At 40.3% G+C, this 17407-nt stretch overlaps 1 protein-coding gene across 2 annotated transcripts; it reads right to left on the bottom strand.

The window, feature by feature from the left end:
- Positions 1-15667, bottom strand: ca5a (carbonic anhydrase Va). 2 transcript variants are annotated; one of them, XM_037107027.1, is made up of 7 exons: positions 15087-15667; positions 9682-9879; positions 8550-8668; positions 6289-6384; positions 6074-6136; positions 4970-5128; positions 1-3831 (listed from the first exon to the last, which is right to left on the bottom strand). In XM_037107027.1, exons 1-7 carry the CDS (start codon positions 15226-15228, stop codon positions 3661-3663), a joined length of 948 nt encoding a protein of 315 aa, XP_036962922.1. In that variant the 5' UTR covers positions 15229-15667; the 3' UTR covers positions 1-3660. The 2 variants fall into 2 exon arrangements, with proteins under 2 accessions (XP_036962922.1, XP_036962923.1); XM_037107028.1 differs by lacking the exon at positions 15087-15667 and adding an exon at positions 10024-11311.
- Between the last annotated feature and the right edge of the window lie 1740 nt (positions 15668-17407).

Genomic DNA, 17407 nt, shown 5'->3' with positions numbered 1-17407 from the left:
TTGTTCATCATACATTACTTTATTGTTGTACATCATGTATTAATATGTCAGTTTCTCTAAAATAATCTTTACATCCGTATCATGTTACATTGTTGGGTGGTTTCCAACATCCCACCGTGAGGAGGTCCCAGGGGTCTCTGGGAGCAAAACGCTTCCTGGTTGCACAGCTGAATGGAGTCCTGTACGGAGGCATCCAGGTGGAGCGGAGCACACTGGGAGGGGAGCGGGGCCTAGTGAAGCCCTACGGGGCAGGAATGTTGGCTACCCACTGGACAAATAAACAGCTCAGATATGTACTGCATACAGTGTACAGCATACACAACATACACAACACACCTGCTAAAACATCACACTGAGCTACAGGAGGCAAGGAAACATGTACCAAAGTATGAAACATCATGAAGAGAAGACAGCATGATGACAGCACTCTGTAATACATTAATGATAAGAAAGGCATACAGCGACACAAGTCAGAAGAAGTTGCAAGGACAGGGAGGATTAAACCCCCAAAGATGTAACTATCATCTATACTGTAACCACTTATGAACAAAATCATTTTAAAACTGATTTCTGATGCCATATCAGTGACTCCAGCTCTGACAGAAAAGGCCATAAAAACAAATATTTTCCATAGACTGAACATCTGTATTGTAATATATTGATATTCATTGCATTGCAGTTTTTTGTTGTTTTAAGAAAAAAAAGGCATTAAAAAAAAAAAAGGTAACATGAGTAAAATGCCATGAAACATGAAGGCAGGTCATGGTGTACAAGTCAAATACAACAATAAAACACAGCTGTACAAGACGAAGGCAGTACTCGGTCCCTTGTCTCCATGATAGTAAAACACACTGAACATAGATTCTGTGTTGCATAATTTTTGAACGAAGGAAAAGAAACCATGCAACATTCCTAAAAGTCTTACTGATTCGCGTCACTTAATTCCACACACCCTGAAACCTTTTCTAAAACCTTACGAAACCCGCCACAGTAACCCCCGCGGCCCCCTCACTGTTTATCTAGCACATCAGCAGCCTTCACGATGAGTTAACATCACATAGCGTCCAATCTTTTGAATACATGTCAAGTTAGTCTGAGCAGCTTGTGGCCTCATGCTAGCTCTCAAAGGCAGCCAGTGGAGGACCTACTGGGGAGATGGAGGAGGGTGTGTGCGCCTCATGCGAGTGTCCGTGCAGAAGGGAGAGGAATGGTTGTTTCAAAAAGAGATGGAGAGCCAGTTTGGACAGTTGCATTGTTACTCGGGGATTCTTACGACAACCGTGACCTCTCACCCCTGCCTCAACTCAAACGTATGTCAGAGGAGGAAACTTCCCTGTGTGGATGTTGGAAGATGCCAAATACGCTTAAAAGTGGTTTTCTGGTTTGTAGTGCAATTATAGTTTCCTGTCCTGAGGTTAAAGACGTGAAAGTCAACACATCATCTCGCGTTTTGTGTCCGATTCAAACCCTTCCTTCCCTCTCTAACAGTGCTAAGAACGATTCACACAGCGCATTACAACTGATGGACATTAGCCAAAGCAGGCAGACTGCCAGACTTATTCAGATGATGCAAGGTTGCACAAGCTGACTCTTCAGTTCAAATACAGTTACACATCTGAACTGTGCATGCTTGTTGGAGTCATAAGTAAAAAAAAAAACACAGCTTAAACAGAAGTAGTGGGTGGATTGAGGTGTCACGGCTAGCTGGGACATGTCCTCAATCAAAGGTGGACACAGGAGAGGAAGCTGTAGACATGTTTAGACAGCACAGACCGCGCTACTGCTTCCTGTCATGGTAGCTGTAGTTTTTACTGTGTCACAGAGTACCTGTTGTTTAACATGCGGTGTCTTCAAGTTATTTTTAGAACGTAAAAAGTAAACCTCAGGAACAGGCTCCAGTTTTAGACCAATGAAAAAAAAACATGCTAAATGACAACGTGCATCGAATTACAGAAGCTAGACGAACAGAGGCAACACGAGATCTGATTACATGATTTTGGATCTTGACAGCGAAAGTTTAAACAAGCCAGCTGATACACGAGGCTGTACATCTGTTGGTCCCACTGTTCTCACATGTCTAACCAGCTCTCTTAGAAAGTCTCTCCTACTGTACTTAAGTATGTGTCTACCACAGCTGTTCATGGTAGCATCCTTTGATAATACATTTCCAAAAACGTAAAGTAGCTCAGGTCAGTTCAGAGATTTTACAATACAACAACATTTTTACTCTTTTCAGCCCTTTCAAGTAAAACTAGATTTGTCCAGTCATGTTTGATTAATCGTAAAACACAACAATTACCAGACATGACAGACAACAGGGAACTAACTAAATAAGAAAAAGAGAATGAAGACCAAAGTTCCCTCCAGATACAGAATTTCAATTTCAATTTCAACCAGTCGACCTGAGAGTGATTCCAGGTTTACAAAATTCTTCTACTATGTTCTTCATTAGCTAAAGCACAGTGGTTAGTTGTTGAAGCTCTGCTGATTCCATGTCACTTTCCACTTCATTCAAAACAGATAAATGAGGTGAGGATCATAGTAAATGTCACCTGAGCGTTGACCGTTACTGTGAGCAATCACTTACCACTTGGCTTGAGCCATAACTTAATGGAGCAAGTGTGGAATGGGGATACTTTTCATGCTCAAAGATGTACTGAGTGAATCTCTGCCAACAGCAGTGTAGGCACTGTGGTGTGATATGAACTACTGAAAAAAAATTAAAAAACACAATAAAAGAGCTGTACTGCTTATATCAATCTGAATACTCCTCAAATGAATGTATATGCTAGTGTAACCTGGCATTTTTGTGCGTATTAGTAACAACAGTTCTGTGCAGAATAACCAAGGCTCAGCAGAGTTCAAACTCTGCTATATGTGATGAATGTTTGACGTCACATCATGTAAAAACAAATGCTTCTGAATGTCAGATGTACTGTATACAGTATAATCTCTTTGTAACAGATTAAGAAAACATGCATTCTATTCATCTTATTAATGCAGAAAAGATCAAATTAATGATAAACCCCACAAACCACCATACAGGATTTTAAAAAAAGTGACACTGTGGTACAAAAGGCCTTGATGATATATTATGTTCTCTACACGAGAGGCGCTCCCAAGGTGATAACTCAGGACATTTAAAATCTCCTGGGCTTTCTGCTGTAAACTAGCAGCAGCTCGAGCCTCCTTATATGGAGAGAGCCAGAGAAAGTCAGAGCAGCCGCTGCTCTAGTACTGACGGTGGTTAGTGCTCAGTGTAGAGAACAGCACCCATGTACAGTAACTGGATGAATGGAAAATGTGTAATAAATATGATTCATGTTAATAAAATCAATAAAACTAGATATATTCCCCACAGCAACCATCCCTTATTTGTCACTGGTAGTTAAACCAGAATCTAAAAGAAAAATCTAAAGAAATAAAAATCTCAACATCCCACAGACAGATTTATACCTACATCCCCCATGTAAAATGGTTTACAGTTACTCTGAGGAAACTTTGTCAGAGTTAAAAGTGAAATTGTTTACTGCTTCAAATGTTGATGAGAAACGTGTTGCTTTGGCAGAGTAAAAAGAAAGGAGAGTTCATGCAGTTTTCGTACGGTGGTCATGGTGTGCGTTACTGTGTGAGAGGACGTCTGCACCGGGTCCAGCGGCGTCAGTGGTGGTGCTTGTCGCCTTCAGCTGACGGAGCCTCCTGTAGGAAAGGAGTGAAGGAAGAGCGCACGGTGCGACCACAGAGAGGCTGCTGCACACGGAAGTTGTTCACCATGCTCTTCTGTACCTCCTCTTCGGCTGAGGTGAAAAGAAGACTCCGGAAGACTGCCAGCTGTACGAGGATAAAGGGGTCATGAGGAAAAAAAAAAAAAAAAGATCATGACTGATAGAGTCGGTCACATACCTGAGGCAAGAAAAATGCTGTCATGCAAGTTTGGTTGAGTGCGACCTCAAGTAGTCACACCTCCACATAATTAGGACTACTGTATAGTGGCTGACGCACGGAAAAAGAACTAATATTTCCCGACCTGATCAGCAAGTATAATTACTGCTGCTGCATTTGCTCTGAAGGACAACAGGAGCCCTCTGGTGGCTGGTTTCATCTTCAGCTCAGCTTAAAGTTGCATGAAACTATGTTCACTGTTTATCAGCGCTACATTTTCAGAATACAGAAAAAGTATGCCGCCACTTATCATTCTTGATCGTTCTCAATTGCAGCTTAAAAATATGCTAAATATGTTTCTGAAAACGTTTCTAGACGAGAAATAGGAAGTGTAGTAACAGAATCATGGTTTTATCAGCAGTGTCAAGTTGTGACTCATCAAAAATTAGTGAGACGTCTCTTACTCAATCCGACAGAGAGAAAAAAGGGCCGCTCTCTCTCTCCATCTCTCTCTCTCTCTATCTAGCTATATTCTTTGTGTACCTGTTCAATATTCACTCTTCTCTTTGCTTTGTAATAGTCTCCTATCAACTCTTGCAAAAAGTACACAACTCTAAATGCTCCACAATGTTCAGCAGCTAATCATTACCCTCATTAGCCTCACATATGGGGCTGGGCTGGTAATGTACAGCAGGTTTATCAGAGCATTTTGGCTTAAAACAGCGGCCTACCATGCCTAGAAACAAGGCTACGGAGAGGAGGGCTTCAGTTTTATATTATTAGCTTTATAATTATTATCTATACAGTACTGTCTATGGTGCAGAGAAGTGAGGACATGTTAGGCATATTCATGAGTGCTAACACTGCTCCCTCTCTTCATTCACAACCTGGCTCACTTGACCACTCCTCACTCAGTCTAGTCAAGATGGGGAGGGGGGACCAATTTTGAATAGTTTGCAAACAACAATTGTTGCACATTCTGCCTTTTAGTGTTTAGCTCAATATCACAAAACTCTGAACACTAAAAGCTAAATTAGAGCTCGTGATGATCTGTGGGTAAAAAAAATACTTCCACACAAAAACACACCTGGTCGTGGCTGACTTCTATGTGCTGCTTCATGACAATCCAGGTGACGGCCTCTGTCAGAGGGGGCGTTGTCAGAGAGCCGTGGTACGTCCAGTAGTCGTCGGTGTTGGTGGGTAGCAGACAGGCGGGGTCGAACTTGTTAAACTCCACTACGCTGTCCTACAGATGGCCAGAGAGACACAGCACAAAAAAAATGAACTTTGCTGCAGTGCTCACGCAAACATTTCAATATTTAAGACACAATAAAGAAACATTTTGATGTTTAAAATATAATAACTAAACATGTGCTGAAGTCCCAAAGGAGGATCAGTATCAGTCCACCACAGACTAATATAATGACAGCAGACTGAAGCTGTTATCAAAATACTACAACCATCACTGTATAATCATTATCCACAATTTACATGTTAAATAAGTATTACACAATGAGTGTTTTACAACTGGGAAGTTTCGTCGTATTGAACAAACACCAACCATATCAGACATTATTAGTGATAAGCACTGTACTATCAGTGATGTGAAAGAATGCAGCCTAGCATATATGACCGCCAGTCAGTCACCTTAGGAATGTACAGCTACCAGCATGTAAGACTGTACATAGTTCCATATCAGAAAATATTTCACTAAGGACTACCTTCATTTAACATCTAGTAGTAACAGGTTAATAGAATTAATCTATGTCTGTTACACTTTTTCTTTTGCATTTAACTTTCCAGAACTTCAATGGCTGACTGTGAGCAGCTGACTCGTTACATCTCATGCACAGGTTTTTAAATCCATGTTTGATCTACTTTGTCTTATCCTGGCTGTGCAAACATTAAGTTGTTAAAAGCTTTTTAGTTCCAGATTTTTATCCTGACTTTAGTTTTTGTGTGGAAAAAAAGCTAATCACTACTTCTAAGTATCAGTATTATCTGCTTCCTGCCTGCCCTACATGTGTCTATACTGAACCACAAGGGGGCATCAGTATCTCTCTTCATTCATACCAAGATTTGAAATACATTTATTAGTTTTAGACTGATGAGAGTACATTTCAGAGATCTTAATAAAGCAAAAATGTTGTGGGCGTGTGGGTTTTTGTGTGTGTATGTGTCATGATTTTACCTTGTGTCTGATAGCAGGCAGAGCGTCGACCAGTTTCTGCAGCCCCTCGTGTCTCTTCCCCACCTACACAAGGATTAGACATTAATCTGGATTGTACGCACAGCCTGAGGCTACATATACAACACATACTAGGTCATGTATACATCATTATCTGCATGTGCAGTCGTTTGCAATACTGTGGATCCAACCACGACATCAGTGTGTGTGTTGTATACCTTGAGAAAGACTCCAATAACAGCCAGTCCATTATCTTCGATCACTGCCTCCTCGAACAAACTGTACTTGTCGGAGTTCCAGTGGACCAAGTGGAGCTGAGAACACACAAAAACAAACACAAAATGAGTGTGTGTGTGTGTGTGTGCGTGTGTGTGTGTGTGTGTGTGTGTGGAACTGTAAACTATAACCTTAATCTTTTTAACCACTGTCCTCTAAATGACCCACGATAATTCCTGCTTGTCTGCATTCTTCTTTTCAAAATAAGAGGTTATTCTTGTGATTGACTTATTCTGAATTCACCATTATGTGTTTTGAATTTTATAACCAACATTAAATATGTAGTTATGTTAGCTGTTTGGTTTTATAAGAAGAAAGTAGATTGTCGCCTGCAACGTTTGATTCAAAGACATAAATTCCCCTATTATACCATGAATCGTGAAAATATACATTCAAGTCATTATCTATAATCAGGAGGGGACAATACACTAATGTTAACACAGCATTTAACACATAGCCATCCATTAACTGTACATGCAAAGGCAGAAAAAGATGTCAGTCAGGACTGTAACATGATTCTGCACGCTCACATACAAAGACTGCTGAGTGATGAGAACAATGACACGAACACATTCCAAACACCACCAACAAGAGCTTGGCCGAGGACACAGTGTCAGTGGAACCTGTCATTACATAAGTGCGCCAACTTAATGGAACAACATGAAAATAGATGTTCTGAGACAAACACAGTGCCTATGTTTGAATGTGGCTTTTTTTGATCTTTGGGGATCTAAAGGGATCCACAGCTGGATAGAAAGAATCTGGCAGCATGCCTGATACAAGAGAGGAGGGATATGTTCTCATATAGACAGAGCATGATAAATATTGTCCTGCTCCAAAACATCATGTCACTGATCTCAGTACTTTTCCAGGCATCTAAAAAGGGACAAATGATCAAAAACAGAAATGGGTCTGCAAGTAAGTCAACATTTACTGTTTAAACAGTGCAGAATGCTTTTCTTCCATTCCTCCTTTCATCTTTTAACCCTTAAGAAACCATTTAGTCACGTGGAAAGTAACTGAAGAGGGCTAACTGTGTATCGGCCTCTTGAGCATAACATGACTGAGTTTTTCCATTCAGCGGCCGGGTCACATGACAACACAAACACCTGCCATACATGTGACTGCAGTGCCCCTTTTCTTAACATGCTCCATTACTGCAGTAGGAGGCATGTCAAGTTTTTTTAAAGCAACAACAGAGGGTGTGAATAGCCCAGCTAAAGATACTGCTGTTACAGGTAATGAGGCACTTGTGCAGCAGCATCAGTCTAGCCCTGTGGCTACGGTCGCTTCCTGTTTGCAGAGAGCATTATACTGCTTTCTGTGTGTGTGTGAGAGGCCATCTAGGTTTTTTTTTTTTTTATTAAGAGTTTAATTGTATTTGTTTTTTTCATGACAATCATAGCCTTATACAAATATAGTGAAGGGGCCGTCCACTACCATGACAGGGACTGAGGGATATATCCAATCAATCAGATTAATTGAAATCAGGTTACTCTCATTCAAAAAGCACCATAGATAGCTGGGTACATGTTGCTTCAATCAACGGTCACATAAACCATGCAACAATCTGTTTTATAAAAATCTGAAAATGATTTATTGTATTGTATAATCTTTTTACATAAACAAATAAACAAGCAATCCTGAGACGGATCTGTTTGTTGGTTGTTTCAAAAAAAGTGACCGAGATACTTTACTTGACAGCTGAATTATCAACTCGTCTGTGTTCCCTCATTGTAAAACTGTACAAACATTTTTTAAAATATTATATATAAACTGTAGTGCTTTTTCTTTCTACTTATGGGCAGACATATATATCAACACCAATATGCAATTAAAATATTTTTTCTTGACAAAATGTAAGGTGAAGTCTAGTATGTTTTAGTGCCATTTTGAAGGTTTTAATCAAACCTTGATGGTTATCAGGATGTAAATAGCAATTCCTTTGCCAGGATAATCATGACATCACATTTTCATCATCCCATAAGATCTTTTTGTGAGACAGATGGAAGTGTTGTATTAGAATATTCTAAAGAGAAAGAGATATCCTTCTTCCTGTCTGTCATGTCTTTTAATCAACTGTTTTTGTGTCAAAATTCCGTTCCTACCCCATTTCCCTGATGTTTTTGACATATTTAAAGAAATAGGCAGATAGGCTGATGTCCCGGCAGGAATCATTCATGTTACATGATCTCTACAGTACCTCTGCAGGGAACAGCCTCCTGTCCACCGTGTGCTCTGACCCCCAGGCGTTGCTCTCACCCCAGTGGAAGTGGAACTGGCACAGCCTGAACTGGTCTTGCAGGGGGCCTCCTTTAAGTGCTGCAGGGAAAGTATAAGCACAGGTAAATCAGTGCAATACATTTTAAAATCCTTTAAAAAGAGAGAAATGCTTGTCCTCCAATGGCATCAGATTTCATCTTTCAGTCGAAAGTATTCAATTGTATTTTCTTCCTCCTCTAAAAGGAGGAAATGATCCCAGGGAGGATGTCTGTTGAGGAACAAGTTGTTCAGGCCGTTACACTGACCCAAAAACATCCAGGAAATATCATAGTGAGACAACAATAACCTATGAATCAATGACTTTTTATTACACCAGTAAAGTTTTTATCAGTAATACTACCAACAGATAAGAACGAGATACTGGGGCATAACATGTTGCTGAAGTCAAAAACATCCATTTAAAGACGGAATCTGCACACATGGCTGGAAACCTCCACTGTTTCTCCATTTATTGTACTGGTAATAAAATACTATTATAAACCTGTTTTTGTTCTCTCAGAGCCAGACTAAGCTCATAATACAAAGAACAAGGGCACATAAAACCTCTAAAGTGGTACTATTTGCAGCTTTAAGACATTTATAATTTTACCATACCAATAAGGTTTATTTGATGGTTTGGAAAGTTATATTGTGTTTTGTTCTAGCCTAGTAATTATACCAAAATGACCAGTGCTTTAATGGCAAGCTAAATGGTAGTTGTTGAGGTCAAGACAGACACGTGAGTCACATGACTATCACCAGATCCACGTGGAAGTTGTGGTTTAAAGTGGAGCAGTGATCGGTGGATTTGCCTACAGGCAGCGGGCTCTTTAAGCAGAAGGATGTAATCCTCTCATCTAGATCAAAACATACATTCCTCTTGCAGAGATTTCCTTTAAATCCCTTCAGCTTTAAAGGGAAACCACAGTTCACAGTGTAGTCATAAATAAAGAGGAACTTAAATGAAACAAATTGTAGTTTTACTTTCGAGATTTCTGTAAGCAAATTAATGGAAAGTCTTACATCTTAAGAAAGACAATATATATATACAGAAAACACAAGAGACTACTCACTGGACTTGTCTGTAGTGTCATCATACTCCACCAGAAAGGAGTAACCGTTGTTCCAGATTTGTTGGCAGGTCTCCGGGTCATAATCTGTGACCAGAGGCTTCAGCGCTGAGTCAAAGACGCTCTTTCGCACAACGATGTCGATGGGAGACTGACGATCACCTCCTGGTACCGCGAGGGGTCCCTGCCACATGGGATGCACTGGAGAAGAGGAGAAGAAGAAGCCGGAGAGAAAGGAAGTCAAACACAAAGTCAGAGAAATGTAAACTTTAAAAACAGACTGGACGTAAAGCGTCGGCTGCCCATGCAAACAGAAAAACTGGAAAGAAAAATGCTGACACCTACTTTTCATGTTGTACTCGGCTGCCTGCTTCATTTTTAGACAGTCCATGTTGAAACAAAATATATCAAAAAGGAACCACTTAAAATAAAATCAATCAGAAACTACAGTGTCAGTGTGAAACAGACACACACAGTCCTTCTTCCTTGAGCCGCTAGAAGGAACTGATTGAAAAAGGAGCAAGTGAGCAATAGTACTTCCTCCTAGTCCCCTTACATTTTTTTTTCCTGAAAGGAAATTACAAAATAAGAGAGCAGTAGGCTGGCTGTACAGAAAGTGACACGCGGAATGTCCTGGCACGCCCCCAGCTCTCCTCCACAGCGGGGGAATCCGTCCAGGACCTCTGGCCGGTCAAACCGCCAGCTCGGGCCAGCATCTGTCAACGGACCCGACTTCTAATTACCCGAAACTCTGCTCTCTTTGCCTACCTCCCTCCTTCTCATTTTCCTTTATCCACGAAATCCTCCCACAAAACAAAATTTGTCCACTTGTAAATCTTTCACTTACAAAAATCGCAGTTTAAAAGATCGTGTCCATCTCTCTATTGACACAAAGCTAAAGAAAACAATCTGTCAAGTGTTGATGTCAGAGGGCACAAAAGCAGTGCGGCCAATTGTTTTTCTCTCCATTCATCCAGCGCAGAGCTTAAGGTTTCCGCTGAGAGCTGAGCTGAACAGGTCTGACTGGGAGATGACCTTCATCTTCATCAGATTTCAGCGGCTCCTCCTGGGGGAGTTGGCCGCCTGACTCTGTTGATTGCATGGACACACAATAACTGCTCGCAGAGACATTTGCGCTCAGTCACCGCGTAATTGTAAGCTGTGAGGTTGTTCTGATTCGTGGCGTGTCAGTGCCACAGTGTCACTCTGCAGCGCTCCCGAAAGTGTCATGAAGTCTTTATCAGAAAGTGAAAAGTGTGTATGAAGAGCTCTGAGACACCAGGCGATTTTTTTGCATCAACAAATGGTGAACATAAACCGATATTAGTAAGAGGCCTAGTGTGAATATAGTGGTCTCGCTAAACTCACCACAGATTTGTCCTGCAGTTGTGTCCTTGAGCAAACACTGAATGCTGACCTGTCAAGCATAAAATGCTGACACAGCTTCTTTTTCTTCTTTTTTTCTTAAGGCACTGTGCAGCCTTTCTCCTCCAGGTAATCTATCTATCAGAGGTTTCTTGTCACATTTTAGGCTATTTACTGCACATCGTGTATACGTGATGCTACAATGTGCTTTTTCTGTCCTTCAGGAAGACAGTGGTTTCCATGTATTTCTTAACAGTCTGCACTGTCATGAAACATTAAATTAAATGGAAACTCTCGCCTAAAGGCAACCTAGGCTTTTTTTGTGAACGTATATGAGTTAAGCCTTTGTGTAAAAGCATAATTGCGACGAAAGAGGCACTTTTAAGATTTACAAAACCTTGAAAATGAGTTTGACCCGAAAACAAAAATACGGTAGATCTTAAAAGTGCCTCTTTTGTCGTATCTACGCTTTTACATGAAGGTTTAACTCATATACATTCACAAAAAAAGCCTAGGTTGCATTTTGGCGAGAGTTTCACTTTAAGTTTGACAACAACAAACCTGGTCTAAATGTTCATAATCAAGTTTGGATAGGCAATATGGATAAAATCTACATACTTATACATCACTATACTGATATTAGGGATTTCCATGATTAATTATTAATTAAACTAATCAAAATATATTTACGGGCAATTAGATATGGGCACAAATGAATCAGAAGCTATCTTGGTAATTATTAAAAATCCTTGCTTATAAAATATATGAAACTAAAATAAAAAAATACTGGTATAACAAAGTTACTTGACATTTTATACAAACTGATACTATAACATTTTAGCCATTTAGTACCCTCAGAGTTGGATTTTGTTGGGAAAGCTGTCCACAATAAAAACAAAGTCAACATGTAGTTTGTTGGGTCAGCAGTCAATAAAGATCTTTCTCTTCTGATTAAAATGTATTTCCCCCAAAACTATGCACTATGACGCCAACATTGTTTTTACTGGAAAAACTGTTATTGAGTAGAGGGCTATGCAGAGAACATTTCGTTATCTCAAAACCTAGATAGATAAGACTGAAACTATCTGCATGACTAGATAACACCAAGAGGAAAATATGCATTTGTGTTTTTCTGGGTTATCTGACCCTTCGAAGCCTGATTACAGTTTATAGCAATTATATTCCATGGGTCTGACTGCCTCTATCTCCATTCTCCATATGCCACACTGCATTAGCATTAGCAGCAGGTTAGTGTAACTCAGCACTCTGCTTGGACTCTGAAGCCTGATGACATCAAGGATAACTTTGATTACACCACAATACTGTCAGATAAAGCACAGACTTTTACAAAGGGCTTATACAAGACGTTACAGTTAAAACATTTTAGGATAAGGGCCGGACTGACAGTGGGGCCAATACAGGTATTAGACAGTAAAAAAAAAAATCTGACCTCAATATACTGTCCCAATTCTTCTTCTTCTAATATATATATATATATATATATATATATATATATATATATATATATATATATATATATATATATATATATATATATATATATATATATAAAAAGAAGATGAGCACATCTTTTCTGTAATGATCCTGCAAATGTGGTTATCAAACACTTACAATATTTTACAACATAACAATAAACTTTATAACCCAAAATGAAATCGGTGCACTGAAACAGTAAAATGATCTTGGGTAACAACTATACGACAATATGAAAATAGGAACGGTCGTCCAACCCTGACCCTATTCAGTTTGTTGTGGAACATGCCTCATGAGCTGCCACTAATGGCTGAAATAGTGAACCTTTAAACTTTTTTGTGGCACCTAGTGGCAAAAAAGACAGAGAGGATAAAGCAGGTGTGGGAGAGTCGACATCGCCTACTAACCATCAGATTTGATTTCTTTGTCGACTATCTATCACTGTGTGTTGAGGGCTGAGATGTATCAGTATTTTTTAAACTGGAAATCTTTCCATCACTGCTCTGTCATTTGTTTTTTCCTGAAAACTGCACCTGAGAAAACTTGTGTGTGGTAAAGTTTTCTGCATGACTTTTACAAGTGGCAGCGTCATAGTGCTGCAGCTCCAGTCTTCTCAGAACAGTCAGTGCCGTGGTGTAACAGTCACTACACACACGGTGAAACATGAGCAAAAGGCACACTGAAATGTGTTTTTTGTGTACATTTTTTCAACAACTTCGGTGATTTATTGGGCCACATATTTTTTAAATGCTAACAAGCTAACAGCTTACACACAGTTAAGTAATTTTAATATTTTGGGCCAGAAAATGAGAATCTATTTGACAGGATTCAGGCAAAAATATTTATGGACAAGGTAATCTTTTCAAGATTTAATTTAGTTAATTTTAGTCTCGTCTTGCGACTTCCTTCCTCACTCTTTGAATCAACCATTACCTTGAGTATACTTGTGGATTTCTGTGGGTTTGAACATTATTGGAAACATCTGAGATCATGTACTGTACGTGCAAAACTCAACAAAACGTGGAGCAAATGCCTTGTTGTTTTCATTACACAAATCACTCATATTATCTTTTATACTTAAGGGACCTTTCTTCTCAGAGTGACAGTTCTTTTCAGACAGCACATCTTCACTTAGCGTGTATCAGCACTGATAAGCTTTGGCTATACATTAGAGCTAAGGTTTGGGGCTCAGAACTGAGGTCAAACAAATCCACTAAGGGAGATGTGATTTGTACCCTCTCTGCAGTTATGCCTGGGAGGCTCATCTCAAGTAACAGAGCTCTTCATCTTTTAACCCCTCTATGATGAAATTATGGAAACATGCCATCCTACTCTGTGGAAGCACCTACTGCTTTGCTTTCCTGTGAGTCATATGGGGTTTGATGTTTTTCCTGAGGAGTTTTGAAAAGCAGAAATGTCTCTTTTTGAAGAAACACCATTGGGACAGACTGAAAAGCAGGCCAATGCACTGACAAGAAACCTAATTTCTAGTGGACTATTTCAAAGCAAAACCAAAAGCCCTTTCATAGAGCAGTGGACAGACATTGTCCAGCACAACAAACTTGTTAAAGTTAAATTCAAACTGTGTTTATTGTCATGGTCGAACATTAAAGCTCTGCTGCACTGGACTATTTTTCCACTTCCAAAACGCGTTTGCCTGTCATCGACTCTGTGGTTACGGTTGGCATGAGATGATGAACAAGACATGGCTGTTGTTATTGGGTGTGGTGAGGAAGTCACTGCAACTTGTCTGACAAGCTTAACCGTTTGGAATATTCTGTGGGCATGTCAAAATAAAGGTGAATGCCTCATAATAGAGGTCTAACATGCAAAGGAAATAAATGCTCATCAAGCGGCATCCAAGATGTTTATTATGACCCCGGTTTATTCCTATAACTTTGCTGTCAAATTAGTAAATTTCAGCATATAATGCAATACAACCACATGCTCTGCCTCAGTGCTGTAGCCTGGGAGATGTGGATGACAAACCTAAACAGGGATAAACACAGCTGGGGTGTGATGAAGACAATAAAGGCATAAATTAATAAAAGTGAGGTCTTGACAACAACATCTGTGACACTAAACGTATGTAGAGGCATCACATACTGGCTCCTATATAGGTCAAAGGGCTTCAGAGGGCCCCTCTTTGGGGCAGCGATCAGGGACATCAATACTTGTTTGGAAACCCTGGAGCCAGACGCCAGCCTCTGCACAGCTGAGTCAACAGAGCAGTGTTTGATCCAAATCCAGTGGTGACGAAAATCCAGTCCGAGCTTTCCAGTGGACACCGTGCACGTTTCACGGATGACAACAAAGTGACCATTAACTGATGCTCTGTGTGACCTACAATGAGAGCCACAACGAGCCACAGAACCAAACCACTTCCATTCTCTCTTTCTCTCTCTCTCACACACACACGCTGCTGCCCTGTCTGGGGTTAAATGTTCCCTTTCAATAGCTGCACCATAATAAGCAGCTGTGTCGACACGCTGGAGGAAACACAAAAACACCGTACAGCTATTTAACACACGTCTCCCATGAGTACTTACTCTGTGACAGCACATATTTGCTCGAGCACGCCGTGAGGTTGCATCTCCTGACCGGCGTTACCCGATGGCTCCTGGCGTGTCCGGCGAGCTTTCGGTGAAGCTGGGCAGCCAGAGGTCTTATTACGGATGACAAAGTCACCATATTGATCGAGCTGACGTTACCAGCCTAACAACCAGCGGTTACACGACGCGCTCTAACGTCTTCCGACACACTAAGCCGCGAGGCTTTATCCCAGGCTAACACCTAGCTAAGTATTTTAGCTCCCCCCCAAAAAAGTTAGCTGTCAGTGCAGCCCGGTCACAACAAAACTATCTCCTGGCTGCCTGCTGCTCTCTGGCTCTGCCCTCGTACCGTTTTCCTGGAGGAGGGGGAAGGGGCAGACCTACGCTATACACACATTCAAAACGTGACCGCAAAAGCCAACAAGCGCTCCTTCCCGAACAAAACGGCGTCAGAACAGCCCAGCCAAGCGGCGTCCGTCGCCGGTCCAAAGCCTCGATAAATGATTAGACAGAGCGGCCGACAGGAAAGTGTTTACTCTGCAGGACGGGAGGAGAAGGGGGGCGACGGTCCCGACCAATCAGCGGCCTCCACTGAGGGGCGTAAGCGGTGAAGATGACGGCACATAGATTTGTATAGCAGACAGGTGGGCTGTGAGAATGAACGTGTTATTGATACACATTAATGTACGTTTATATATCACAATCATGGCGTCATCATGATACCGTGCAGGTAATGATAGTGATACCAAATATCATAAGACTGATGTAATAATACAACTAATAGCTATAACCAACCCGTTATCATAAACACTGATACCACCTGTGTTGATAACCCCATAAGGCCAAATTTATTACTTTATGTGTTCATTTTATCCGTGTTTGTACGTTTATTTTGTTTTTGTTTTTTTGTTTTTTTCCAGTGATTTTTTAAAATCTTTTTTTTTTTTATAGATGCTGCTTTAAACAAGTGGCCCTAAAAAATACAGTGCCCATAAAAAGTATTCACACCCCTGGGTGTTTTCCCCTTTAAGTCCAGCCACAAATTCTCTATTAAATTGTGGCCTGGGCTTTGACTCTGCCACTCCAGAACATTCACCTTGTTGTCTTTAAGCCATTGTATAGAGGGGGGTATACTTTTTATAGGCACTGTAACTCAAAGTGTCAGTGTGCATCCAGCATTTTTATTTATTATTTATTATTTATTTTAAGCAAAATATATCCAAATATACCCCGCTACATTACATGACAAGTAGGAAAGTTCTGCATACAACAGTTAATTGTAAGAAAATCACGTGTGTAATCAGCGATATTTTAATGAAGCAAGTTTAAGTACTCATATGCATAATGACGATTCTATTCTGCTGCATTATTACACACATGTATTTAATGTCGTAGCTGATTGGGATGGAACAATCATAAACAACATATTTTAAGCTGATCACAAGATTTGTATAAATAATCCTATAACTGTCAAAAAATAATACATATATTACTGGACCAGAAGTTAAAGTAGCATAAAAGTAAAACACAAATTGTACATATGTGTGGTACTTGAGTGAATACTCTGATGTCTTACTGGGAGACTAAGACAGAACAGAGTTACACACCTGCTTTTCCTCTTCATTAACCAACTTGTCATTAGATATTTACTCATCCTCTATTTATCTGTTTTCGACTTTTAATTTCCTATCAAACATTTCTATTTTCCATTGTCTCTCCTCTGTGTATTTGTGCTAAATAAAAAAAAATTGCCTTCCTGCTACAGTATAACAAGTCAAGAGTGTCTGCTATGAAAGGGTCTTTTGCAAAGTTAAGCCTCCGCCTGGAAACTTCGATGTTTATCTCATGTTCTGACCCCAACTAACTTTTAATCTGACCATGTGTGTTTATAATAAAGTGGTGTGTGTGTGTGTGTGTGTGTGTGTGTGTGTGTGTGTGTGTGGTGTTGGGTTGTAAGTGTTGTACATCACACTCTGTACAGAGCTGACTACATGACCGTCAGACTTTAACCCTTGAACCAAACCAAACATACTTACCAGATGGTAAACAAACAAACAAGCACCAGAATAAAAAACGCACACTTTGGCAAAAACAGGCTCTAACAGATGCGTTTCTGCACGTAGTTGTAGTGTGTTTGCTTTAGGTCATTCTCTGACCCTGTGGAAATTTCCACGAGTTCTTTGCTATTGTATGTTGATGTCTCATGTCTTTCTTGACTCATTTGAAACAGGTTGTGTCAGTGGTTAAAGGGTAACTCCACCAATTATACTCATTAATAATAGTTCACAGGTCCTGGGGGTGCAACCACATATGTGACA

This window comes from Acanthopagrus latus, chromosome 8 (genome assembly GCF_904848185.1).
Source record: "Acanthopagrus latus isolate v.2019 chromosome 8, fAcaLat1.1, whole genome shotgun sequence".
Classification (NCBI taxonomy): Eukaryota; Metazoa; Chordata; class Actinopteri; order Spariformes; family Sparidae; genus Acanthopagrus; species Acanthopagrus latus.
The sequence above is the reverse complement of the archived record's forward strand: the minus strand, read 5'-3'. Positions and strand labels throughout refer to the sequence as shown.